This window comes from Sparus aurata, chromosome 1, assembly GCF_900880675.1.
Source record: "Sparus aurata chromosome 1, fSpaAur1.1, whole genome shotgun sequence".
In the NCBI taxonomy this organism is placed as follows: Eukaryota; Metazoa; Chordata; class Actinopteri; order Spariformes; family Sparidae; genus Sparus; species Sparus aurata.
The window spans coordinates 6,753,904-6,780,828 of NC_044187.1; the positions used below are offsets into that span (position 1 = coordinate 6,753,904).

Below are 26,925 nucleotides of genomic sequence, written 5' to 3' on the forward strand. Positions count from 1 at the left end.
CAGAAAAACACATTTTTGAAATATCTGAAAACTCGTCATACAAAGAATGTTTGTCTTAAAGGTCACTCGAGTGGTTAGTCAGTCATGCAGCTTGCAGTCAGGACCGGGAACTTGTAGCATCGCTGAAGTGTTTGTGTTTACACCGCTGGCTCGGCAGATTTGGACCCGGACGGGCCGAGGAAGCGTGCAACAGAAACACACCGACGAGCGCTGTTCTGTTCGACACTACATCAACTAAAGAGTTTACATATTGCGTCTTTCATGCGAGCAGTCAACCGGGGGAAGATTCATGCTGATATCTATCAGTTAAATCTCCCAAATGACTATTTTTCGTCTGAAATCGGCTGGAACTTTATAATATTTATCTCCAAACGGACTCCGTTTCTTCTCGTACTAAACCAAACCTCCCACTTGTATTCCTCTCTGATCTCAAATCACTCACAGCCTGACGTGTGAAAGATAAAAAAAAAAAAAAAAAAGAGATATCCCTCTGTGGAAAACCCTTTTTGAACCTGGGTTTATCCAAAGTTCGGGTTTTCAAATAAGCGTGTGAATGTCAGCGATCAGCTGGGGGAGGCTTCACGATGACAGCTGTTAGTCGAACACTTCGTCACCTGCGTCGGAAGACGTGACGACGACGGTGAAGGTGAAAACCCTGAGCAACCGGCGCGACCAGCTGCGACATCACGAGTTCCGGGGTGTAATTGTGTGGCAGGAAGTTGCTGACGATGACTCTGCTGCTGATGATGATGATGAGATGATGATGTTGGTGATGATGAAGAGGCCCCTGAGGCTGTAAACGCTACCTGCTGCTCTCTGTGTTGTCAGCCCAGCTGCTGCTGTGTGTGTGTGTTGCGTAACTCTTTTATTATCCCTCCCTTGAATCCGTGTCAGGTCATGTCGGGAAGGAAGGATGTGATTCAGAATTCTGTCATAATCCAGCAGGAAGCGGTGCGACCCCGGGAGCTCTGCGTTACCGCGCGTGTGTGTGTGTGTGTGTGTGTCAGTGAGTTTGTTTGTTTTAATGTGCGTGCGTCTTAGCGTAAGCAGCAGATTAGCGGGCCAGACTGTTTGTACCAGCCTCCTCCCCTCTTATAGAAAGCCTGACCCCGTGACCCTCGGCCCTGACGCAGAACCAACAGAACCCTTTAATGTGGGACCGACAGAGGAGTTTGGACGTGAATCCTCGAGCGACTTCGGAACAAAACTGAGCGAGACAGCTGAGATTCCTTTTCAACGTGTTTATTACACCATGAATGCCATCACACAAATAGAATAAAGCAGCTTTGAATGTGAGGTAATTATTATTTTTTCCACACGTCAGTCATGAAAAAACAAACATTTCAGTGACACAGAAAACACAAAAGAGTTCAGACGACCGGGCTTCACCCACCAACACCGTGTGGAGAGCCTGGTTATAAAAGCACCACGTGAACACTGTAGATGACACAGTTCCAAAGCAGTAGTATTGATTTGTCAAAAGTCCACAGCAGCAGTGTGTGTGTGTGTGTGTGACAGTCTCAGCTGTCCTTCCTCTTTCAGAGTCTCATATCCCGGCACAAAGGCAGGAAATTCCCTCCAGTCCTTCTCGTGTGTGTGTGTGTGTGAGAGTGTGTGTGTGTGTGTGTGTGAGAGAGTGTGTGTGTGTGTGTGTGTGTGTGTGTGGTCAGCCGTTCACCACTTCACTTCTCCTCTGACTGACTCACATCACTCACTGCTGATTCACACACAACACACACTTTGAGTCAGCAGCAGTCACTTGTTTGGACTCATTCTCGCTGAAGGTGAATCACCGGGGAACCAGAAAGCGACTCTGTCGGTTCCCCACCTCCTTCGGTTGCTTCCTCAAACTTTCCGGCCTGCGTCGGGCTTCTTCTCCGCTCTCTGCTCCGCTGATCTCTGTTGTGGAGGGAGGGAGGGAGGGAGGGAGAGCGGGGGGGGCTCTACCCGCCCCGGCAGGCGCCCTCAGATCGACCCGGAGAGCTCGCACCGTGGCCCCGGTAATCCCTTTGTCCCAGGATCGCCGATGTAGGTCAGCTCCTTGGTGCGCCAAGGGATCAAACCGCCCTTATAGGCTAACGAGGAGTTGAGAATCACTCCGCTCCAAAGTCTCATTGGAGGCTATTTTCTGTCCCTCCGTCTGTTCAGAAGGCAGGTATAACCCGATTTAGAGACAAAGCGCTCAGGGTGTCCCCGGCCCCCGCGCGACAGCTGCCCAGCGGGGCCGCATACCTCTCCTCCCCGGGCTCCAGCCTCGCCCTCTTGCTGGGAAGGAAGTCAGGCGCCGCCGACGCCTTGCCCCGGCGTTTCCTGGACTGCCTCGCCGGGCTCAAGTTCTCTTTGTCCTCTGTGATTTCAGTGTCACTGTCTTCCTCCGAGCTGTCCGACTCCTCTTGGGCTGGCTCGGTGGAGTTCAGAGCCGGCTGGGGCTCCGGCTCGGGCAGCCCGGGTTGTTCCTCGGGGTTGGGGGTGGTGTCCATCGGCTCCTCCGATGCTGGCTGCGCGCCGGCTGGCCCCTCGCACTCCCGGGAGGAGTGGTAGATGTCCCGGGCAGACCTCATGACCATGGAGAGGAGAAGGCTCCGGTGGAGCCTCAGTCCTCCTCTCTGGGTCCTGGAGGCGTACAGCTTGCTGATCGACACGGCCAGGATCCGTCTGGCTTCGGCGTTGACTTCCATGGCGGTTGTGGCACTCATTGTTCTTTTCTTCTTTTTATGCGTAATTACGCACGGTTGTTTTTGGCACTGTTACCAAAAAAGGCTCAACTAGCCCGACGAGCTCGATCTGTCCTGAGTCAGACTTTAGTTAATAGTTCTTGTAACCTGTCTCGGTTCGGCTCGGCTCGGACTTCCGCTCCGCACTAGTTGCTGTACTCTGAGAAATGAGCGTGTGCGAGTAGCAGGGTGGCGTTTTATTTCCCCTTTGACGTAACGTGGACTTCATTCCTCAGTAAGTGACAAACAGGCGCCGCCCACACCTGCTGTAGCTGCAGGGAGCGCACACACACACACACACACACACACACACACACTCTCTCTCTCACACACACACACACACACACTCTCTCACACACACACACACACACACCATCTGTTCCGTCTACCGAGTTTTTCTCACAGTTGATCTTCTCTTATTATTTCTGCTGCAGATCTCTCGTCGCTGCTGCAGCGCGTTAAATTCAAACCTAAACTCTGATATTTGACTCCTGAAGGTTAAATTCTACATTTTATTGATTTCTCTCTCTTTAATGGAAGCTTATATGTGGTAGCTTCCTTATAAACATGAAGGAAAATGTGTTTTTTCAGGTTTAAAAACGCGTTTCAGCCAAACACCATCACTTAAATATGTCTTAATTCATATAGAAATGAATGTAAATGTCTTATATATCTATCATCTTATATTATTAGAATAAATAGCATTTAAATCAAGAGTATTATAGGCAGGCAGGAACAATTTATTCATAATATTTTTATTCCAACATCTATCTAATGTGGTATTTAAGAGATAAACTGTTGAGATAATAAATAAAATAAAGTTTCAACGTTTAATCTGCTACAAAATAGTGATTATATAATGGATTATATATTATACGGTGATGTTTCTGCAGAATAAACGCTGTAATTTAATAAAAATACAGACATTCTGTTCGATTAGGTAACATATGAGACGCGGACAGCTCGAGGAGGAGGAAGTGTTTGTCACAATAATAAAGACAAGGAAGTGGTCTGGAGACAGAACCCAGTCCGGCCGGTTCGGTTCAGTCACGTTATGTCAGAGAGTGTTTACGTTCCGGTAACAACAAAAAAAAAAAAACAGTCAGCAGTTCGAAGAATTTACGTGGGAGAGAAAAAAACGTGTCGGGAGTTTCTGCTCTTCTTCTTCTTCTTCTTCTTCTTCTTCTTCTTCCTCTTCTCTCTGTCGAACACACACACTACGTCACACACTCGCACGCTCAGCTGCCATATTTGGTCCATCCGGTAGTAAAGCTCCGTGGGGACGCGCACAGTGGAAAAGCCATGACGCGAACGCGCAACCGCAGCTCCCCCCTCCCCCTCCTCCCCCCTCCTCCCCCCTCGCTCCCGGTGTGTGCCCGTGCACAGCGGTGTTGTCGTCATCGGGGCACCATATATGGAGCTGTCACCGGTGTAAATTAGGTTACTAAGCAGCAGCACAGCTGAGGTCAAACTGCAGGAGGCAGTCCGCCCGGAGCACCGCGCTGCTGCGTTCACGGCCCGCGGGAAATACAACAACTTCAGACTGACAACAAAAGAAAAAGGGGAAATTCTGCAGCAAGACGGTGCTTATTATCATTTTATTCTATTTCTTTTAACCCTATTATGTCACAGAGTCACGGCTTCTGCACACATGTGGTGGAGCAGGTGCTTACGAGAAGAAGAAACTCAACTTAATCAGGTTATTTTACAAGACAGTGAGTAATCGTGTCTAAATATCTAAATATTTATATATATATTCATTAAAATAAGCAATTTATATAATCAAAAAAGGCAAATATGAAGTAAATTCAACTTTAATTTAATAGTAATTTAACTGTAATAAACTATTTATCAGCAGTTGTTTGTTGGAAGGTTGTGATTGATGTTCATAATACTTTGTAAATGGTTAATAAATACTCATAAACTTTATTTGGATTCCCATAACAGTGTTGTGACTGATGTTTTAAGCCTTTACAGTTGCTTAATAACAGTTGTGTAACTGTGTTGATGAAGGTTCTCAGTCATCCAGGTCACGGTGCACTTCCGTGCTGTATCGTAGGCAACCGGGAGTGTTTCGGTTTGTTTCTCATCCGAGAGGCTTCTTCAGGTCTCACCGAGGACGCGTGTCTTTAACCACTCTGTTAGGACACTCCCACACAGAGTTTAAAAGCCTGTAACTCCCCTCTGGTTAGTTAGAACTGAAGAAGCCTCTTACCATTTATTAACAAGGGTTATACTAAAGTGTTTCTATGATTGTATACATGTAATTCTTCTTCTTATTATTTTAATGGCACTATTGCTTTTGCATGTTCTTTAATTTTTGCGCACTGCTCCACGAAAACCAAACTTTGATTTATTTCCTCTTTTTTTTTGCTGTATTTTTTTTTCATGGACATTTCTCATTGTTGTTCAGAGAAAAACAATAAATAATCCACAGTTTGGGCTGATTTTCATCTCATTTAGATGTTTAAAAGGCACGCTGAGATATAATAAAACAACATTTAATGCTAAATTTTCCCTCCTCTGCATCAATAAATGATTTACAGTGAAGAGACACAGAGCGAAGTGTGTGAGTGTTGGAGGGAGATTGTGCACATCACCAAGGCAACATATGGAAGTTTTAAAGTAACCACATCTGTATTTGTTTTCCTCATGACATCATCCAGGTTGGACCCTCGTTTTTCTCAACACAGGTTGAGCTTCACACACTCATGACAACAACACAGCTGTAACTCAGAGTACACTTGTTATCAGTAACACTGGCAGTCACCGCCCTCGGTGGTCCGCTGCTGTAAAAAAAAAACAAAAAAAAAAACATGCAAGCTGTAACCATGGAAACCATCCCCATCGCTCCTTTCCCCTCCCCACATGACGTGAACGTGGCAGGAGAAACACTAACACTGTAATGGAGACCAAATGTCCTCACAGCCATCACGCCGAGACGTTGCGCTGCATAATATGGAGGTTACAACTCGCTCTGCGTCTGAAATAAAACTTTAAATAAAGTCATTGTTGCGAGGATTTCAGTGTGGGAATTGCACTTGTTTTTGCACAAAGAAAAGGTGTTTCTCTATGTCAGACAGTTTGTTCTGTCTGCCTTAAAGGTCCAATATGTAAGAAAGTAAGAATACTGACGCTTTGGGATCATTGGTTGTGTCGCTAGATCAGATTTAATTTAGTCTTTCACTCTTAAATGCATAAACATAATGCAATATCACAAAATGTGTTAGATAAATGTACAAATCCAGGATGCAAAGTACAAAGTTTTAAAGAAAAAAATGTACATTTGTCCACCCGAATGGACATTTTTTGCTCCTTGTGTCCACTTTCACCGTCTGCTCTCGCTCGTCGTGTTTAGCAATTAAATGATAGATTGTGAAACGTGAGCTGATGTGTTGTTACTGGAATGTGTTGCAAGTCTTTTTAAACAGACTAAATCATTTTAAATAAATGTCTGTCGGATGAGTAGTTCCATAAGCCGAGCGAAGAAAAAAAACGAAAAACAAACCACCAACATGACTTCACTTCAGGTCCGTACCCGACTGGTCTCTATGGTGACAGTGTTATGTGTGATTATCCTCACACTGCCTTCGCCGCGGGCCAAATGGGCGGTGGCGTGTGTGTGTGACTGTATATGTAAGTGTGTGTGTGTGTGTGTGTGTGTGTGTGTGTGCAGACTGAAGGGTGTGGTCTGCCGTTTCAAAGGGTTGCAGTATTTGCTTCTGCGTAAACACTGGTTGGTTGGTAGGACTGGAAAGTGACCCAGTTGCCAAGATATGACCTTTAAGAGGCAGAAAGTCTGGAAACTGTTGTCACAATCAACAAAACATGAAGCTAAAGAAGACCCAATTTCATTAACCAGTCTGTGTGTGTCATTACTACGATGGCTTGCAGCGTGTTAAAGGTAAAATATGTAAGAATTGGCTGACTGTAGCTGCTGTTAGCTTGTTTCTTCACTTAGCCATGCAGCTAACTGTCCTGACTGCGAGCTCAGAGTAGTAACATGACACAGGAGCTAGCTTGGTTAGCATGCAAACCTCTAAAATTATGCAGCTTTAATCCTTAAAAAAAGACTTTGTAGAAGGACTTTCTTTGCAAGTTTGAGCTTATACAACAAGTCACATATCCTAAATTTGTCGCTGATCATTTTTCTCTAAGATTAAAACTTAAAAGATTATTAAACGTAGCTTGAGATGTGAAATCAACTCATAATCCAGGTTATTTGTTGAGCGCCAAGTCACTCTGTGTGTGACGTGAAATGTTAGCTTATCAAGACAAACCCACTGATATTTATCACTTGACTCTGCAGCTTCTCCGGAGCATTTTAGCGTCTTTCAGATCCTTGTTTTGGTTTCACAGCCCACAGCCTCACTGTTCTGATTCCACCTCACGACTCTCATCAACCACGTTTCCAAACGCGACAGGCCGCTGATTTTAGCGGCAAAAGCTCCGGACGTAGTTGGCGACTAGCAGGTGAACAAGATGTTTCAGTGAGACACTAAGATAGTTGGAGGAGACCAAAATAGAGGAAAAAAAGAGGGAATATTGGACCACGTTAAGGTTCCACCATGTTTTGATTGATTTTTTTTGTGCACATTTCACACAAAGCCATCAACACAAACAATACAAATGGTTACATTTAACAATAAAGTAAATGAAGACGGAAAAGATATCTAACTTTTCACGTATCTAACAAAGGTCTACAGTCTGGCTGTTTACTGGTGTTGTTTTAAATGTAGGCAGTGTGAAAGTCAAACCATTTGTATTATAGCAGCTTGGATATCATGTTAACGATTGTTTTGGCGCTTTTAAGCATTTTACATGTAGTCTCTTGTATGTTCTCTCAAATTGAATGTCTTTGAACTACCAGCTGGACAAAACAACACACATAAAGACATTACGTTGGGCATTTTTCACTATTTTCCGACATTTTATAGACCAAAAAATTTTATCAATTGATTGAGAAAGTAAATTGCAGACAAGGAGTTGGCCGTATTAGCTTTTTAAAGAAATAATACTGTATGTCTGTGTTGTGTACTGCCTGCTGCGCTGCTCCAAAGCAGCCCAAAATATCACTTAATGCAAGTTTAAGGCCAGACTGAATTCAGAAGTCTGCTCTGCATTGACTCACTTTGATGGAGAAAGTTAATTCAGACTTGACTTATACATATTCACAACATAACTGGAAACCGCAGGGTTCCTAGAATCCGAGGCCAAAGTGGTTGGCTGTGAAAAAAAGCATATATTATCTTTTGTAACAGCCACATTAATGGCTCTCAATTTCAAATTCTGGCACGTTTGAATGCTTTAATGGATGCTGAGCGTGTTTCAGAGACGCTGAGAGTCGAGTGGCGGTTAAAGTGCTGCAGGTGTTTGACGCACAGGCTGATGTTTGTTGTGGTTTTCAGTTGCGTCCTGGCTTCATTCACTGTCATTTAATATCGTGACGTGTGTTTCCTCCTCCTCCTCCTCCTCCGTCTGAACAGCAGCACCACCAAAAACTTGACAGCAGCTAAGACCAAGTTACTTTTCTGAATGCACCAAACAGCAAGCTGCATCTGTGACACAAATAGCTGAAAGTAGGTCATCCTTACGAGCGGCACTTGAAGGCATCGTCAGGGAATGGGTCAGGATGTCTATTTATAGACTGAGCGCTCCTCTGGCTGTTTCCCTTTGATTGTTGACTCGCAGCCAGCTTTCTTTTGTTATACCAGACCAACCTGGTTCATTTCAGACTCTCTTTTTGTTCCAGTGGAGATTTTCCTGCTACATCACAATGCTTTAAAATGACGCAGAGTTTCCACAGCTGAACTGGACATCAGAAGAGCAGCAGAGATAAATCAAGTGATGCAGCAAGTGGAAAATAACTCTCTGAGTTGTTAGAGAACATTTTTAGTCGTGTAAAAAAACCCTTAAACGTTTGTTTTCATCAAGTGTTTCAGGGTTTTTACACTGGAGGTTTTTTCTGATCTGCTACTGAAGGATGGGGAAGAGATGCTGCTGTCTGCTGGACAGACTGTAAAGTGTTTGGAGGCAACGTTTAGATTTTGGGGTGATGTCAAGAAAAAAAAGGGATAATGTTAGCAGTTAATGTCTCTGCAAACCACAGATATGTCCACATTTAACACTGGTATGAAACGTGGAACATCATGATCCAGTTTCAGATGATGGTGGTGGTGTTATAACAAGCCAACAATCCAACCAGCCAGCAAAAAGCCTTCCTGTTTTTAAGGACACCTCAGGATATTTTCATGCATATTTATGGCAACCGAAGCCGGCCACTCTCAGACGCTCTACATCCCTGATCACGGTGACCAAAACGGGTATTTTAAGCCAAACTGTGATGTTTTCCTGACACTAACCATGTGGTTTTTGTGCCTAAACCCAACCAGAGCTTAAAGATGCAGTTGTGATAAGAGAGGGATAGAAAAATGAACCTAAACAAACATAAAGTTGCAACATAAAGAAACATTAAGTTCTAATTTACGTTTACGTTTACATGATATAATAGAGTGGAATAAGTCGGACTTCTGTGTTAGTCCGACTGAAATCGTACCAAATCGAATTCCTCAAAGTCGGACTAACACCGCCGGATAAAGCCGATGAAAGTCAATGTACTCATGTATACTCCTCAGTCGGACCTGAACCGGCCTCTGCTCTCTGCACATGCACCACAGTCCCGCCCTGGGCATTGACCCGGTAGTCGTCCATGGCATAAATCTGTAGCAGGAAGTCGTGAAAAACAAAAAAAGAAGACGACGACGAATATATATTATGTGAAATTCAGCGCAGAAATGTCATCCATGTTTCCCCCGATTGGCACTTCTTTACTTGTTTGGTATGTGACCCAGATGAAGGTCCAGTAGCAGCTAGCTGAAGCGGTGCATATCGCCACCTACTGGTGGTGCGGTCGGACATACTGCTGTCAGTGAATGGATTCTCCCCTGGTGTTTGTACACAGGGACGATGGCAGCAGCCCAATTAAACGCCCTAATGGAGCTTTGACTGTCGCTGATTACCTCTGTTGTGTGGGATCATGGGAGTTTTTGTCTTTAGTGTTAAACAACAACCATTGCTAATACACATCTTTCTGATGTTCACAGACGAGGTAACGTTTTAAAGTTTGAGTTACATCACGTTTGGTCACCTGTGCCGACTTCCTTCACCACTCTCTGATGTATCAACGGATGTTTCCTGTGTCGCCATCGACCGACGATCTGACAACGAGCTAACGGCTATCTGATAACAATCTCTGGGGTTTGCACATTGTTGGAAACATTTGGGATAACTTAAAGGGATACTTCAGTGTAAGTTCAATCAATGGTCTAACACACTGTGATACCGAGTAAGACCGCCCCTCGAGAGATCAAGTTTGCAGACCGCTAGCTCACGTTGTTTTAGCAATCTCAGAAATGACCGCACGATAACAATACACTGCAGTATAGCCTCCAAGATGAAACCACCATCAAAAAGCCACAAATAATGCTCTGAACAACACCAAACTTCAGCAACAGTACAAATCGGGTCCCAGCACATAGTTCGAGGCGTCAAACATCTGCTAGCTTAGCTGGATTTATAATGTAAAGTGAACAGAACTCACCACTCCAGCAGCTTCCTCTTGTTGGGAAGCCCTGACGAGTCGATTACTGAGTGCAGTAGAGTTCCGCAGCTCAAGGATGAAAATGTATGATTATTACTCCATGGAAATGCAATCAAAGTTCATATGTGTCATGCCTACCAGTTTATAACAGTTATTATCGACAGCGGACAGGGAAAAGAACGGAATTGAGCATTTCTAACTTTTGTGGTTTGGAGGAGACTACGGAACTCTACTGCGCTCGGTAATCGACTCGTCAGGGTTTCCCCACAACAGGAAGCTGCTGCAGGAGAGTTGTGAGCTGTGTTCACTTTACAATAGAAATCCAGCTAAGCTAGCAGATGTTTGATGCCTAGAACTATGTGCTGGCACCCTATTTGTACTGTTGCTGAAGTTTGGTGCTGTTCTGAGCATTATTTGTGGCTTTTTGATGGCGGTTTCATCTTGGAGGCTAGACTGCAATGTATTGTTATCGTGCGGTCGTTTCTGAGGTTGCTAAAACTACGTAAACTAGCGGTCTGCTACCTTAATCTCTCGATGGTGGGTCTTACTCGGTGTCTTGGTGTGTTAGACCATGGATTAAACTTACACTGGAACATCCCTTTAAGAAAACAGCTCAACAAAAATGTCTAAAATCTGACTATTTGTCTTTGAATACGTAACAGTTTAATTCAGACATGTTACGTGTTATACCTATTAAACTGGCCCATTGGTTTAGAGCTGAGAGAGTGAACTCAGGGTGAAGACTTGATCTGGATAAAGACCAGAGAAAACCACAGAGAGGACTCCTTCAGTGTGTGTGTGTGTGTGTGTGTGTGTTTGGTGAGAGTGACGTTTATAACTGGCTGTGAATTTTCACAGGACAGGAAGGGAGGAGGTGGAGTGAAGGAGGAGAAGAGGGGAGGAAACAGGATGAAGACAGGAAGCCAGGAGCCGGACAGGACAGGGTGGGATTGAGAGCAAACCCCCTCAGGATCGAGACAAATGGGTGCGACAGGAAGGAGAACATGCAAACTGGAGCTGGAGGATTTGCTGAGCATGCATCTTTTGTTTTCTTTTCCTGCAGCGACACCCTTCACTGATCCACTCAGTCCGTCTGTGTCTGTGTGGATCCTTTACTAATTCATTTTTAATAAGAGCATGATGTCGTCCAGAAGGTCTGCTTAAACGAGTCCATGAATCTTTTAACATCACTTATTGGAAAAGCTCATTAAAAGCAAAATAATATAAAGAAAGTGGTGTGATTTTAAGATGATTTTGAGGTTTTTAGCATCGCATGTTGGTCCGCCCGAGTGTTTATGTAACCACTTAATCACCCGATTAACACCCCCACTACAATACGCATCAGTAATTAAATAGATTTTATGATAACCAAACTAAACTCACACAGAAACACTCGAACAGTCCGAGTTAAAGTTTGATTAAAGCGTGTGGATGACGCCCTGCAGAGCGTGAGGAACAGAAAGCATCTGTAACAGACGATGTTAGCTCACATATCTCACACCGTCGTCGTGAATCTAACACTTTCTTTTCCCTCTTTTTCTACTCAAGTGCAAACCGGAGTAGGCTCGTCTCAGGCGTTACCTGTGATTAACAGAGCATCAGAGGATTCTGCACATTAAAGAGCAGGAAATTAATGACGGCGATCCGTTACGTGTGCTAGTTGGAATACAAAACAGCTTTTTTCACTGGTAAATATTAAAGGGAATCTTTTTAACGTTCTGTTCACGGAGATAACGGACAAAACACACAGTGGCATAAAGTCATAAATGAATATGTTTCACCTCATTATGACTCGATAATGTATTTCATAGAACAAGAGAGCCTTTATATTCCTATCTATTCCTCTTTACATGTGGAATTGATTAATTGTGAGGTGTGTTAGTGTTATGTGATGTAACACCTGTGTGTCTCTGTGTTGTGTTCTGGAAAAATCAATAAATATGAATTAAAAACACATCAAGGTCTGTGATTGGAAGCATATGTCTTTTGTTAGATTGTATTTTTGTGCATCTGGCCCCAACATGTCAGCGTCTTCCCCATGAGAGGGTTCATTTATTAAATTCTACATGTTTTTTGGGGGAAAGCCTCTCCATGCATGACTTTTGTTTTTTGTTATTTAATAGAAGTTATTCAGACGTTCACGACCTCAGGAAGACAGAGATGACCTACAGCTCTTTTTGATTATGCCGAAAGCTTGGAGGTTGAAACCTTTCGTGCTGTTTCTGTTTTGAGTAATTGAATAATTGCAAGTCAGCGCTGACAACCTTCCAGCTTTGCAACACTTGTCCAACACTTTCTACCACTTCCCCAAAACGAAATAAAAGATCAGCGGCTGTGGTTTTGACAGCTGCGATGGCGTTTCCGCCGCTCTGGAACGCTTTCTGGAGGCCGGAGATGCCAGAAAAAAAAAAGAGATTTGCACGCTCCTTCAAGACGTAGGAGGGGAAAAATGTTACGTGCTGTGCTTTAAAACACGAGCAAATAGTTGAGAGTGCACCGAGTTTCTGCTCAAAGCTGTTGAATGACTCAAAATAACAGCCGGCTATATTTAACATGGTACTAGTGTGATGAGTCACCATGTATTAATGGGGAAAATGTTCCAAACCCTTGCACAGAGTTTTATAATGTGACTCTGATTTAAAGTTGAACTACTCCTCTTTAATAAAAACACACAGTTAACTATTCATTAGTGCATATAGAGGCACATGGAGGTCGAGTGGCAGACTGTTTGACCCCACATCCCATCTTCCCCAGTGGAAAAGCACCCTCGGGGCCACTGTATCATGTTTTACTGCACATTTGGCGACCGCAGAGGATTACTTTATCATATTTTACCCACTACAGGGGCATTTAAGAGGGCTCAGATGTCATGAAATTGTAGTGCAGATGTGCAATTTGCGTCTGTAGGCTGTAAACGACCTTCTCTGGAGGAAGACGTCCTCCTACTTAGTCTACCGTATTTTTTAAAACAGTCTGTTCTGTAAATATTTGGACACGGTGTATACAAAGAGTTAAATGCAGCTCATAGTTTTCTGTTTGTGTCACAATTCCTGCCATGTCCTGCAAACGCAGCCAGCGATTGCATCACTGCATGGACGTTACCACGGCAACTAATCCTATACAGATGTGTGCTGGTGACTCCTCTCCTCTTTTCTCTCACTTTTTGTTGTTCAGCGGAATCCTTCATCTTAACCATCTTCCACAACCTGGTATAGAAACTGTGGTTTGTCATGATTGTTGGCTTGATTGATGATGACATTTTTTACTTTTTTCCAACGTTTACAAGCTGGAAAAATGGAAAAAAGAAAAGATATTCAGTTGGATTATAAATTGTGGTGGTACATGGTGTTGATTTATGTCGTCCAAGTGTCATAAATAACCATAATTGTGTTTAAATGTGATGAAATAGCTGAAAAACTGCACAACTGACTCTGACTGATAAGTGTCATTGCAGACTGGTCTGTGAAGTGCGCATGCGCAAAGGGAGGAAAGCGGAAGAAGGCATCATGTCGATAGAAGACCCATTTTTCGTCGTGAAGGGGTAAGAAATGAACAAATTAAGACTTAAAACTCAGCGTTACGTCAAGCTAAGTCAAGAAACTACACGTAGAGACGCAGAACTGGACAGCGAGTTGTTTTTTTTCCCCTCAGGACAAAGTTACCAAAGCGAAGTTAGCCAAACGGCTAGCTGCGGCTAACTAGCATCAGCGCTGCTAGCTTACGTGGTGGTCGGTGTGTTGACGTTTGTTTTCGGGGCTAACAAGACAAATAAATCCGTGCTGTTTGTGTTTGTTTCACCTGGCTTTCACTGCACACAGCTGGGCTGCGTCGGGACTCTGTTGTCAGGCAGTTTACAAGCCGCTGCGAAGTTCAGAGAGGGATGCGAAATGTAGCCCCTGTGTTTGTTTTGGTTAAAACGAGGCGTTAGCTGCGGGTGTTTGGGCTTAAAAAACAGCCAGGTGTCTCAAGGGTGAAGCCAGTTAGCTAACACTGTCCGTGCTGGTCATGTTGTCTTCGCTGTGCTTGTGTATTCAGGGAGGTGCAGAAGGCCCTCTCTCGTGCCCGGAGCCTGTTTGACAGATGGGAGGAGCTGCTGCAGGATGGGACACAGGTGAGCTGCCCAACACCTCCACAACAATATCACTGCAGGAATCTCTGTCCTGACACTTTAAGGACTCCAGAGAGGTATATTTGGATGGATATGCTACACAAGTATGTCCTTATACGCCACACACACAGGAAAACAAAGGGTAGGGTCTAAAGCTCACAGCTACGGTGGCCTAGAAAGCTCAACTGTCATTCAGTAAACTTGGAAACACACATCACAGAAAAGTGCAACACAAGAGAATAACAGGACGACCTTTGACAGCACCCCACAATCACGATCCCATTGTGCCTCAGTGGGCTTTGCAATCCGTTCAGCGACATCCTGTTCTCAGTCTGAGCTAAAAATTGCCATATTGAGAAAAAAACCTTTTAACAGAGGAAATAAAAGATGGTAGAAACATCAGGAAGAGCTGCAGAGGAGGGATCTGTCTCCCAGGACAGACAAACATGCAGTAGATGTTCCAAAACAGAACAACAAATCATAGTTTCCAAATTGTGTTGACAGAATATCTGATACAAAAACACATGATGCAAATGCAGAATCATGAAAAATTGTTCGCAGCACAAAAAAAAGTTTCTGTGAGACACTAAAAACGGCCGAACACACCATGTCAAACGTGAAAGAAAACTAGAAAAGTCTGATTACTTATTTCCTGCATTCTTATTCTTAAGTATTTATGTCCTTCAGAAACATTTATGTTGTCGTAACATGTTTCTGTTTTCTTCCGTGCCGCCTGCAGCATCTCTGTTTTTGCGTATATTTGATGAATTTGCAGTGTGTTTCTTTGCGAGGCTGTCAAACGTTTTATTTATCGTGTGTTTCACTTGCTCGTCTTATGTCTGCTTTCATGTACGGCACTTTCTCATAAAGCAATGCTTTGAGGCCTGCGGCAACCAAGTAGGTCAGCCTCGGCGTAAACAATCAGCTCACAGTCTGATCACAAGCGGGGAAACTTCTAAATATAGTTGGTAATTCATTCAAAATGCACTTTGGACTCACTGGGATTATGATTTTTAAACTACACTCGGAGGTATTCAGGGATGCATTTATTAAAATGCAAATGCGTCTGTTAATGAAGGGAAAGACTGTCGAGTCAACTGTGCATAATGTACATTACAGCAAATCTCTCAAACACAAACAGCCTTTTAAACAAATACATATCAACAACCTGCTGCAGCGAAGCTTTCTCTGTATTCACGCGTGTTTCTGGTAGATGATGCAGGTGTTTATCAGTCATGTGGAGAAAGGAGTGGACACACTTATCTGCTTTTGTTAAGATTCAAATCTGTTTTTAAAGTTTAATCCCAACTAAAAACCTGCAGGAACGAATGTTTATCACACTGTCGCATAGACAAGAAAACGCTCAACAGTAATACTGTAAGAAAAAAGTAAAAGTTTCAGATTCAAATTCGTTGAGCTGTCGGACTCCTACAGTTGTCATCACAGCGATTTAAAACAGATGGAATAGTTTAATGAGGTTCTGAATAATTTCCTAACATGCCTGTTTTTAATTGAGTTATCCGTCCTCGTGGAAATAACCAGTTTTCCTGAGCCTGTGTTAGTTATCGAATGAGAACACAGTATTCCTGGAATACAACAGAGTGCTAATCAACAAATCAGCCTCGTTAAATCAATCTTTTATAAACCGTTTAGTTGTTGTCCATTTTTTCCTCGCGACAAACTCCGTCTCTGACATCATCTGGACGTCAGGACTTTGTCTGCCTGGTTTCACAGCTTTACCTCCCACATGCCAAATTTTCAGTGATCACAAAGTTGTAGAATTCTGTCGTGGGAGTGAAAAGCTGCTCGCACAGAGTCTGAGCACAATGTTTGCGTCGTATCTGTAGTAAGTGAGTGTCTGTTGATTGCCGCGTCCTCAGGTGAGTCGTGACGAGCTGGACTGGAGCACCAATGAGCTGAGGAACTGTCTGAGGGCCATCGACTGGGACCTGGAGGACCTCAGTGAGACCATCAGTATCCTTTAATCTCTCTCTCTCACCCTCACAGCTCCAATCCTCACATGACCGTCGGTATTTTTAAAACAAACTGATCCTTTGTTTCCCGCTCACACACTCTCCTCTTTATCTTTCCACTCATTCAGGAGGAGATTTGTTAACCTTCTGAAGACCAGAGACACTTTTACCTACATGATAATTAAACTCACAAATATAAAGAGACTCTGTCAGTAGTCAAGAAAAAAGACGTTGTTTTTTAAAGAGCAGATTCTTCAGGCGAGAAGAGGAAACACGACCTGCTTCCATTCAATGATTGAACCTCTTATTGTGACTCATGACTGTGGTTATTATATTTTTCACTAACAAATGAAACTGGTTCACCAGGGTTTTAATAAAAGATTGATTTAGTGCATGAAGGAGCCTTGAGTAGTTTGAAAATTGAAAAAGTTTCCTCACGACTTCAAATGACGGGAACAGAGAGGAAGTTATTTTACACCAAAATGTCCTGATAAGCTTTTTCTTCCCTTTTTACTAGTATTTTATTTCTAAAAACGTCCTGAAATCCTGTAAGTTTTTGGTTATGGATCCATTAAAGATGGTCTGCAGAGTTTCTGACAGTAATCACAGGGAGGTTAGGACGAGTTTGTGTGTCCGTTGGTTCTTTAACCAGCTCAGACATCGTGGAGTCGAACCCGGGGAAGTTCAAACTGGGAGACAATGAACTTCAGGAGAGGAGAGACTTTGTGGAGCGAACCAGGAAATCTGTCCAGGTAAACTCAACCTCCACATACTGTTTCTTTAAAGACATGCTGGGTTTTCATTCTCATAGACTTGGATGTCAAATCTTTCAGTCTTTACTCGTGTGGATGAGATTAATTTCCCTATCAGGTGTTTGATGATACGTGTGTTTCACAAAGTGGTGAACCTCGCCCCGTCATAGCAGCGGAGCCTTTCATACACAATCATGATACTATGAACCTGTTCACCTGTATGAGCACATATTTACAAAGATCAATGAAGCTGATCAGTTAAAACATATAAATATATTGTCTTTGTACGGTTTTCAGTTGAGTTTATGTCATAAACGATGAACAAATTGCCACATTCTGTTTAAAAGCACAAAAACAACTCCACTCAAACAGACTCTTCACTCTTTTTGGAACTGGAACATTGACAGAAAACATGTCAAATTTTAAATATAGTAACTTATGTAGGTTATATGTTTGTCACCTGTGTGGAAAGTCCCCAGACTTCCGTAACAAATCGATGTATTCTGTTAGTTGTCGAGTCAGGGGAAACATAAAAAATGTTAAAATCGCCGTCTTTGACAAATTCCTGATTATTTTAGCACTTCTTATAAATTCTGCAAACGTTATACACAGAATGATTTCCTTCTGTCTGTTTGTGCGAGTTTACACCAGTGACGTACGTGTTTATTTGCATATCGTGGAGTTATGGTCACATGTCAAGACGTATGTTAAAGCCAGGTGTGACAAATTTTTACACAATCGGCAACCTTTTCAGGGAATCTGGGTTGTTTATCGATAAATAATCCAGTGCAGAAATGTCAAGGATTATATGTTTGTGCCAATTTAATAAACAGTGTTGAGTGTTGGCGCTCAGCTCGTATTTTGATCCTAATTGTTTAATTAAAAGATGCTTAAATCGTCCGTTTTCTTCCGATGTAACAGATCTCACCTGACGTATCGTCGGCGCAGACCGTGTGTGTGTTTTGTTTGGAGCGGTGTTAGCGTGGTTACCAGTGGTCATGCTGCAGCAGAGACGGTTACACAAACATTGCCTGTGAGGCTTCTGTTCTGTTTTGGCAACTGAAGTGTTTCTAATAAAGCTCACAGACTGAACGGGTCAGACGGAGTCAAACATCCGTCATTCAGCAGCTAAAACACGGAGAAACTTCTGTGTTTTCAACGAGTTTCATCGTAAAGAGATGCGATATCGATTATCCGCCACAGCCCGTCTGCTCGTTCACCTGCACCGCAGCTGTTCAGCTCCGGACTGAACTGAATCAACGACCGCGCCGTTGGCACAGTGGAAAATGTGAGTCAGGTACCAGCAGACGAGTCTTGCAGGCAACAAGGTGCCATCTTTAAATAGAACCGAGGAGATCTGAGTCATCTGAGCCAAAGAAAGGAGCCGTACTGAGGGGGAACACAAGTGCTTCTGACATTTTGATTTGCCCGGCTGCCGAGCACAACGTCTCATTAATGATGCTGTCTGCGCCGAGCCGGGCTTTCAGAGTCACCTCTGCTACACTTGTGAAACATTGTGGGAGTGTGTTGTCAAGTGTTGTTGTGTTTGTGTGTTTGTGTGTGTGTGCAGGAGATGAAGGATCAGTTGTCCAGCCCGTCTGCTGTGGCTCAGGCAGAGAAGAAGAACAGACAGGTGGGTGTGCACGTCTAAACACACGACGAGCACGTGAACGTCATAAACACGTTACCGGGCGAAATGTAACGAACCGCAGATACGTGGACTGAATGATGGAGCTGGTAGAAGTGTGAGGCTGTCAGCAGTGGTTCCTTTGTGAATGTGCTGATGAAGGTTTGAAGGTTCAGGGCTTCAAACGCAGCGAACACAGTGACATCTGCTGGCTTTTACAATTCACAGCAGCTCGATGTTGTCCTCTTCACACCAGACAAAAGACCCACTAACATCTGCTAACATCTGGCTCTTTACTTCAGTGGGAAATGGTACAATCAGCTTTCATTCAAGTCAGATGACTGTTGTTGTGTTCATTCACCTTTTCGGGTGTGACGCTGTGACACACGTTGAAGATGATGACACTGATGTGTAGTTTTCCGTTCAGTCGGCGTTGCGTTTGAAAGAGCGACTGAGGAAAAAGATGTTTGTAAAGTCACCACTGTCACGGCCTCCATGCTGCTTTTCTACTGCTCCCTGTGTTCATTCATGATGTTGAACACACAAAAAACAAACAAAACAAAGGCTGCTGCAACTGGAACACAGTCAGTGTCCATATTAGCAGGTTTATCCACATAGAAAATGTTCACAAACGCACTGATTTTGGTGTAAAAATTCATTTTTAGTCGCGTGCGTCTGCAACAAAAGCCCAAGAAACCTGCATGTTATCAATCTGTATGACTTTATTCAAATGTTGTGCATTAAATTTAGATGTTATTGTGCAATATGTTAATTTTATACCAAGTTAATACTGAATCAGTTTAATCCGAGTGCTGCTTTGGGTTTTTAAACCTCACGGTTGATTTTTATGTGATGTTAAAACCATTATTCAGTTCTTGGTGTCACGAGGAAATGTTTTATAATTGTTGCTTATGTTTCTGTCCTTTCTTGTGTCTTGTGTGTGTCTCGTCCAGGCTCTGCTGACGTCATCAGGCCAGGACAGGTCAACAGGACTGGAGGCTCACATGGTGTCTGCAAACTCCAGATACATCGAGGAGCAACAGGAACAGCAGCAGGTAGAAACATACAAGCAAGAGGAAGCTGCTGGGCGGCAGGAAGCGGGGAGGAAAAGGAAGAAGGGAGAAGTCTTAGTCATCAGTGTTGTGTTCTGTTTTTACACTCTTGACTTAAATTTATCTTTAAAAGTGGAGAGAAAAGTGAGCAGGATTAGTTTCCTCCTGTGAAGTCCCTCTACGGCCATTTCAACTCGAGTTCAGTGCGACTTTAAAAGCTTAAAAAGATGTTGTGCTGTTTGTTTTTTACGAGGTTACGTTACGAGACGGATTGAATCAAAGCGTCACGTTCCACGAATACAAGACGAGCACAGCGAGCGCAGGACTCCCGCTGCAGCGCGTTAATGAAGACGAGGAGATCTTTATCCGCTTTACGAAGCTTCAAGCTGTGAATGAAAATGAAACCTACGTGTAAAAAGGTTATTTTCAGAGTCAGAGTACGAGCTGTCGGGTTTTCTGCTTCCTGTGGTGTCGCATGATGAAACTGTTTCTTCACACATCCTGTGTCAGGTCGTCGGTTTCTGTTAGTAGGAAGTGAATGAAAATAAAAAAACGTGCTCGTTCACACCTTTTGATTAGAGGTGGAGGAGTAGATGTGTTCTCCTGTGGAGTTTCACCAGATCTGAGCAGCATTAGAGTCGCTTTAAAGTAAATTGTGACGTGATTTGTGATCAAAAGCAGATGTTTAGATGGGAAATAAAAGGAATAACGTTTTAATATTTTGTGGAAATGATAGACATTGAGGATGAACGTTAACTTTGTGTGTGTGTGTGTGTGTGTGTGTGTGTGTGTGTGTGTGTGTGTGTAGCTGATCATGCAGGAGCAGGACGAGCAGCTGGAGTTGGTGTCGGGCAGCATCCGAGTCCTCAAAGACATGTCGGGACGCATCGGGGACGAGCTGGACGAGCAGGCTGTGTGAGTGCAGACCACCATATGTTTTAACTTCTTTCACTCAGCAGATTGTTAGTCGAGTGAAATAAGACGACACAAAGTTCAGACGTCTTCCAGACGACTGCAGAAGATGTTGGGAGCTTAAATACAGACGGCTTCTTCTTCTTTCTATAATCCTTTTTTAACAACTTCATCAACATCAACAGTTTACGTCAAGTTCAGTTATGTTGAGCTGTCTGTCCCTCATAGAGCTGAAACAATTAGTTGATTAATTGATCAGTCAACAGACAAAAGAAAACTGATTTTATAATGAATTAATTGAGTTGTTTCTTGGTGTTCAGCCTCTTAATTGGCAGAATTTGCGGCTTTTCTTTGTCTTAAGTGACGGTAAAGTGAATACTTTTGTTTTTTGCCGGTTGTTCGGACAAAACAAGTTATTTGAAGTTTGTAGATTTTTATTAAGATAATCTTGCGAGTGAAGAAAGTCACACTTCGTCAGTAAAATACCATTCAGTTTTGTGGAAAGTTGTTCCTCTCGCATAATGTACGTCACCAACATCTCGTCACCTCGGCACAAAAAAACTATTTAAACAAGTTAAAATGTCAAATCTGCTGTTATTGACGGCTGATTTGAAAGGAGAGTCAGCAGGTTTTATGTTAAATAAAAGATGTTTTGTCTTTCTAATTACACCTCGTCACAGCCTCACACTGTGACGAGGTTTTATGACAAACTGCGACTTTCTCAAGATGAGCAACTATTTTTGAATTTGTGGCAAAATTCAAACAGAATCAAACAATGATTTGTGTCTCATTTCGTCACTATCCTACATGTGTTTTCTAAAACAAGATCCCATGTTGATCCAACAGAAGAGGAAAGACTTCACCAGAGAGAATTCTGGGAAATGTTGGGACATCATTAACAGAAACAAAGTAGTTAGAGGGTTTGAGTCCCTTCACTGCTGAGTGTTCACAGCCAAAGAGTGCTTTCAGTTCTTTATTTATTTGTTTATTTTTTATGCCGGTTTAATTAAATACTGAATGTTTCTCCAGCGGACGACACATGAGGCAGAACTGAACCTTCCCTCCACCTCCTCCTCCCACTCACTTCTTCAGTTGCTGTTTTATTTGATCCGAGTTGGATTCCTCTGAATGTTTCCCGTGACTGTCCGGGATCGAGACGTGTCGAGTCAACAGACGGGTGATTAAAACAAGCGTGGCACTCGTCTTCAGGAAGCAGAGCGAGAGGATTATTTGTCTCTCTGCTCTCGTGTCAACAACGCCGACTTAAACGCCTCCCGATGGAAACTCGCAGTGCTCGGCAGGAGAAACGCAGCCGGCGACGACAAACGCAAACTATAACAGCTTTTAATCATCTGTACGGTGACTCGCAGGACGTCACGGCAGAGTCACAATATCTGCCGGTCCTGTCGTCTTCAGAGCAGTTCTGAGTTTTAATGACTCCTTCAGCTCTCCTGTAGCTCCACCCGCAGGACAGCAGTCACATTTTTTAAGCCCCACTGCTGCTTTAAGAAACGCTTAACCGTCCGTATATCTCTTTCAACACGTACTTTAAGAGTTCGGGATGTGCTCTTCAAGAGTTCCTGCTATTTTTTATGTAGAAGTTTGTTTTTCTTCATCATTCAGACACACAGAGTACATTTCTTCCTTTCTCGATATCCTGCAGCGCTTAAAATGTCTGCAGCAGCCGAGGACAACTGGACCTGATCACACTGACTGGTTTTAGTGGCTAAACAAGTGTTTTCTCCGGAGTGTTCGCTGCTTCTGCTGACGTGTTTTGTCCTCCTGTTGTTCAGCATGTTGGGAGACTTTGGAGACGAGATGGATCAGACGTCGTCCCGCATGGACTCGGTCTTAAAGAAGCTGGAGAAGGTGTCTCACATGACCAGCAGTAAGTTCACAACACGCAGAGGAACACTTTAGTCATTTCTGAGAATGAGAATCTGACTACTTGCTGATGAGAAGAGCCTGATTGTCCTGTAAGAAGCAGGATTGTTTAGAAAGGAAATGAATTATTTACAGTTGAGTTTGTTCAGGGGGAAAAAAAAATATATGGTAGCATGTGTCAGAGCGATTCCTATACCAGTAACTTCCTTTTTTGCAGAAGCTGAAACTTTCAGTTTCTGTTCAGGACTATGATGCGTCAGATTTCCACTGCGGGAATTTAACTGTTATCAATCAATCAATCTTTATTTATTTATAGAGCACCTTTCAAATGAATCAAACTGCATTTCTAAGTGCTCAACCAGTGATTGAGACGCACCAACAGTGGTTTAAATAGTAAAATAATACAATACAAGCAATAGAAATAATGATGAATACAGAAAATATATGTAGAAATGTATTAAAATAAGCTAAAAATAAACAAACAGAAAGCAGAAAGTAAAGAAAAATGAAAGTTCCTCGTAGTAACTTTGAAGAAAAACACAAAAAAGTTCATGTTTTAAAATGTGTCGCCTGTTTTGTAAACAGACTTGGCGTCCTATAATCAGGCTGAGCCAGTTAAAAACAGTTTATTATCACTTTAAGAGCTTTTTAAACCCTCAAACACTGCAGTATAATTCAAGTGTTCTCAAGGATTTCCAGCACCTGTACAAATCCTTTAGATGATCACACACAGACAGTTCAACATGTCTCACATCTCTTAATGCAGGTAACGTATATCAATCGAGCACATTGATTCTGCTCTGAGGTGTGTGTACAGGTGTAACACGACGCTGGAGGCAGCAGCTGGTTACGTTAGCTTAGCGTAAAAACAGGGAATATTTAGCTCGACTCTGTAAAAACTTTAGAAAATCAGCAAGAAATCACAAGAAAGCAAATCTCCCAATATGTTGAACTGTTCCCTTTAAAACAGTTGGTACGCTGTTGCCTGGAAACAACAATCAATACTTTAATAATAGTCACGGATGTCAGCCTGACTGTGTGTGTGTGTGTGTGTGTGTGTGTGTGTGTGTGTGTGTGTCTCAGGTCGCAGACAGTGGTGTGCCATCGGCGTGCTGGTCACCATCATGATCGTCGTCCTCATCCTCTTCTTCGCCCTCTGATCTCAGTGACCTCTGACCTCCCGACTGAGCTCAGCGACTCCTCCCTGTCAGGACGGACGGACGGATCGATAGATAGATGTATAGATGGATTGATGGACGGACAGATAAGAGGAGGAGGAGCGACGTGTCTCTCCTCCTTCCCCCTCCCCCTTTCTTCACACTGAGGAGAAACTGGTGCCCTGCAGAGAGGAGTCAGGATAGACTCCTCCTCCTCCTCCTCCTCTCTGCTTTTAATCATTCAAGTGAGAGAGAAAAAAAACAAAACAAAACCTCGGCGGAGGAGCTCAACACGCGGAAATCTCGGAGGTGTTACGGATTTCAAACTGGTGCATTTCGGTTATTGTGGGAGAAAACGGTACTGAGCGTGAGAGTCGCGGCGGGAAGCTGCTGCTGTCAGCTTAAAAAGAGCAAATCAGCTCCAGATCATTTCACGTCTGTCAGCGTCACGGCCTGTAATCACACCCAACCAGTGGCAGAGAAATGTGCACATGTCGATAAATCCGCGAATATTAAGTAATCGTCACTTTAAAACTACCAAACAATCTAATTCTGTCATCATTCATAACCTGTAAATGGTAAAAAAAACAATCACAACCCTGCACGAAAGTGTCAGGAGGCATTTAAACGGCTAAATCCCGGCGGAAGAAGCGCTGACGACTGCTAGCTTGTTTATTTTCGTGCCGTTTGCCACCAGGTTGGCGTGACGTGTGATCCGCAGCGTGCTCGGAGCTGGCAGACGCCCGATGTGACTCCACGATGAACCACAAACGTATTGATGAACTGTTTTGTAAGTAAAATGCTTTATAGAAGGAGGGAAAGGAGTGTTTTTGTAAAGAACATGTAACGTATTTAATCAGACCTGATTTCCCGGCAGTTAGCAGCCAAAGAGTTGTTTCCAAAAAAATGGATTTATTAACGGTAAAATCGAGAGAAAAAATGCAGTTATTTGTGTTTTTAAGCTTTCAGGAGCAGCGTGGGAGGGAGGAGAGGAGGAGGAGGAGGGGTTTCAGTGTTGCCTTAAATATATTTTTATATTGTGAAAAGTGCAGTATGTTCATGTGCCTACATGCGAGTCAGGGAGGGGAAATGAACAACCGAGGATTAGTCATCGGTTCAATCAGGAGAACGTGCAGTTTCCTTTTTCTGCTGGTCGCACCGACGAGCTCGTCCTCTCAAATCCAAACAAACGCGTCGACTCATCCGTCTCTGATTCTCGACGCACGTTTCGATGTTTTTTCTGAGCGGTTTTCATTTCCCCGCGCCTGACGGTGATGCGTCTCGGTGAGGTGAAGTCAGGTCTGCAGCCCCAGACGGCTGCAGGAGGTTCAGCTCACGATTGGCTGAGGCTTTTGTTGCTCTCACTGGGCGATGATGAGAGAGAAGCTCGGCTCTGAGCGAATGGGTTCGCCCGTTTTTATTGAAAAAGCTTCGGCTGATGAGAGGATGAACGGTTGCCGGGCAGGATGTCTCCACACGCAGCGCAGCGCCGGGCTGGCGGCGCCCTCTGCTGGAGGCTGCGGCTCATGTTGCTTTCTTTGTGTCACGTCAGGTAACACTGCCCACGCCAGGGTGTGTGTCACCGCTGTACTGATGATACACAGTACACTATAACGCTTTAAACGTGTGCGTGTGTGTGAATGGACTTTTATTCCTGTATAAATCCAGATTCAAGCTTATTTTTTAATCCTGTGTGATTCAGATTTCCTGTCACGTTTGTGTTTTGTCTCCCCGCCGCAGAGAAAATAATGAATTCAGCAGTCAGATGAGATTTTTCAGCGAGTCAGAGGTCAGACGTCCAGGATGCTTCACTGCCTCTTTCTAATCCTATTCGCTCAGTAGTTCATCACGGATGCTTTTAATGTGCTTCTGCGTATGCGAGCCCTCGTTCCTTAAACGCTTCGGCGGGGAGAATTAACCGAATTCGTGGAAAACGGCTGCGAGCATAAATGAAGTCATGAGTCACTGTAGGACCTCGGGACAGCGTGTGAAGGTAAAAGCTTCTCAGAAAACACTTGAAGAGGAGTTTTTCTGTTGTTCAGTGCTTTTCTGTTTGGATTTAACGGATCTGAAACTGTAACATCGAGTGTTGGAAGCCAAGTTTCCACCCGCAGGAAGTTTCCCCCAGCGACTGGGAGCGTTTGTTCCACCGCAGGGATCAAGATCCGAGTTAATTAGCCCGCAAAAAGTCCTGGATTGTGGCGTCGTACTCTCCAAAAGTTTGTTAACTCTGAGACTACGACCTCCGTTTAGATGAATCTGCAGGTCCTCGTGTTGTCACGATACTGGAGCTTCTAGCTTTGATACCTTGAAACATATCAATCCTGCAAAACATATTTGATTAAATGGGGAAACATTGACAACGTTGGGTCATAAAATATCTGAAGTTAATTTCTGGAGGAGGTGAGACTACGTGAGCGGGTACTGAGGTATTAATACTGTGAAAAATGAGTGTTGAAACCATTTAAAATATTCAGAATTGATATTTCAGTACTCCTGACAACACTAGCGACACCAGACATGTTTGTTTTTTGCTCACTGTGCTTCGATACATCAGCCAGGAGTTGTAATTTAAAAACAACAGACTGGAGGAACCTTCAGTTTCTAGAAAAACACTTCCTGGGTCTAAACGTTTCGGGTACTGTTGGGTGGAAATGTGGCTTTTCTAAGGCGCTCATTCTGTTTTTAACTTGATCTGGGTCTGAAGAAAGAGTCATTTAAAGGTTTCTAGTCTTTGTTTTGTCCAATAGAAACTGCATAATCTGACCTCTGACCGGTTCCAAACTGTCAATGAAACTAAACTTCCCCTTTTTAATCGAAGTGCCACTGATCAGAGAGCAGCTTCTGGCCGGAGAGAGTTTGTCCTTTTCGAATGTATCCACATTTATTCCTGAAAGACTTGTTATTGTGACGTGATATTAAAAGGAAGGGTTGCTTTTCATTTCACCGCTCTGCTATACGAGATATTTTAAGTATTAGCTTTCACACACTACACGTTGAATGAAGGTCACGACGCTTCTGTTTGCTGCTTTGACGAAAACAAAACGTGAAATCTGCGTAAAATGATTGTTTTCTTACTGGTTTGCCGGAGATTTATGAAACGGTTCAGTGAGGTTTTGAGTTTCATTAAACTTGTTCAACACGAA

The 26,925-nt window shown here is 43.4% G+C and overlaps 2 protein-coding genes across 2 annotated transcripts; one reads left to right on the forward strand and one right to left on the reverse strand.

Moving 5' to 3' along the window:
- Positions 1-1,226: 1,226 nt before the first annotated feature.
- On the reverse strand, positions 1,227-2,908 carry ier2b (immediate early response 2b). Its single transcript, XM_030414917.1, has one exon. It carries the CDS (start codon positions 2,694-2,696, stop codon positions 2,145-2,147), a length of 552 nt encoding a protein of 183 aa, XP_030270777.1. The 5' UTR covers positions 2,697-2,908; the 3' UTR covers positions 1,227-2,144.
- Positions 2,909-13,768: 10,860 nt separating this feature from the next.
- Positions 13,769-26,925, forward strand: stx10 (syntaxin 10). Its single transcript, XM_030428625.1, has 9 exons — positions 13,769-13,855; positions 14,350-14,425; positions 16,303-16,396; positions 17,053-17,147; positions 18,718-18,780; positions 19,728-19,829; positions 20,635-20,741; positions 22,532-22,626; positions 23,706-26,925. Exons 1-9 carry the CDS (start codon positions 13,788-13,790, stop codon positions 23,780-23,782), a joined length of 777 nt encoding a protein of 258 aa, XP_030284485.1. The 5' UTR covers positions 13,769-13,787; the 3' UTR covers positions 23,783-26,925.

Excerpts from the sequence above, each read along its gene's own strand:
- ier2b (XM_030414917.1), bottom strand. The coding sequence starts at position 2,696 with ATGAGTGCCACAACCGCCATGGAAGTCAACGCCGAAGCCAGACGGATC.
- stx10 (XM_030428625.1), top strand. The coding sequence starts at position 13,788 with ATGCGCAAAGGGAGGAAAGCGGAAGAAGGCATCATGTCGATAGAAGAC. Across the intron at positions 13,856-14,349 it reads CCATTTTTCGTCGTGAAGGG|GGAGGTGCAGAAGGCCCTCT; the intron begins GTAAGAAATGAA and ends TTGTGTATTCAG. Across the intron at positions 18,781-19,727 it reads CAGAGAAGAAGAACAGACAG|GCTCTGCTGACGTCATCAGG; the intron begins GTGGGTGTGCAC and ends TGTCTCGTCCAG.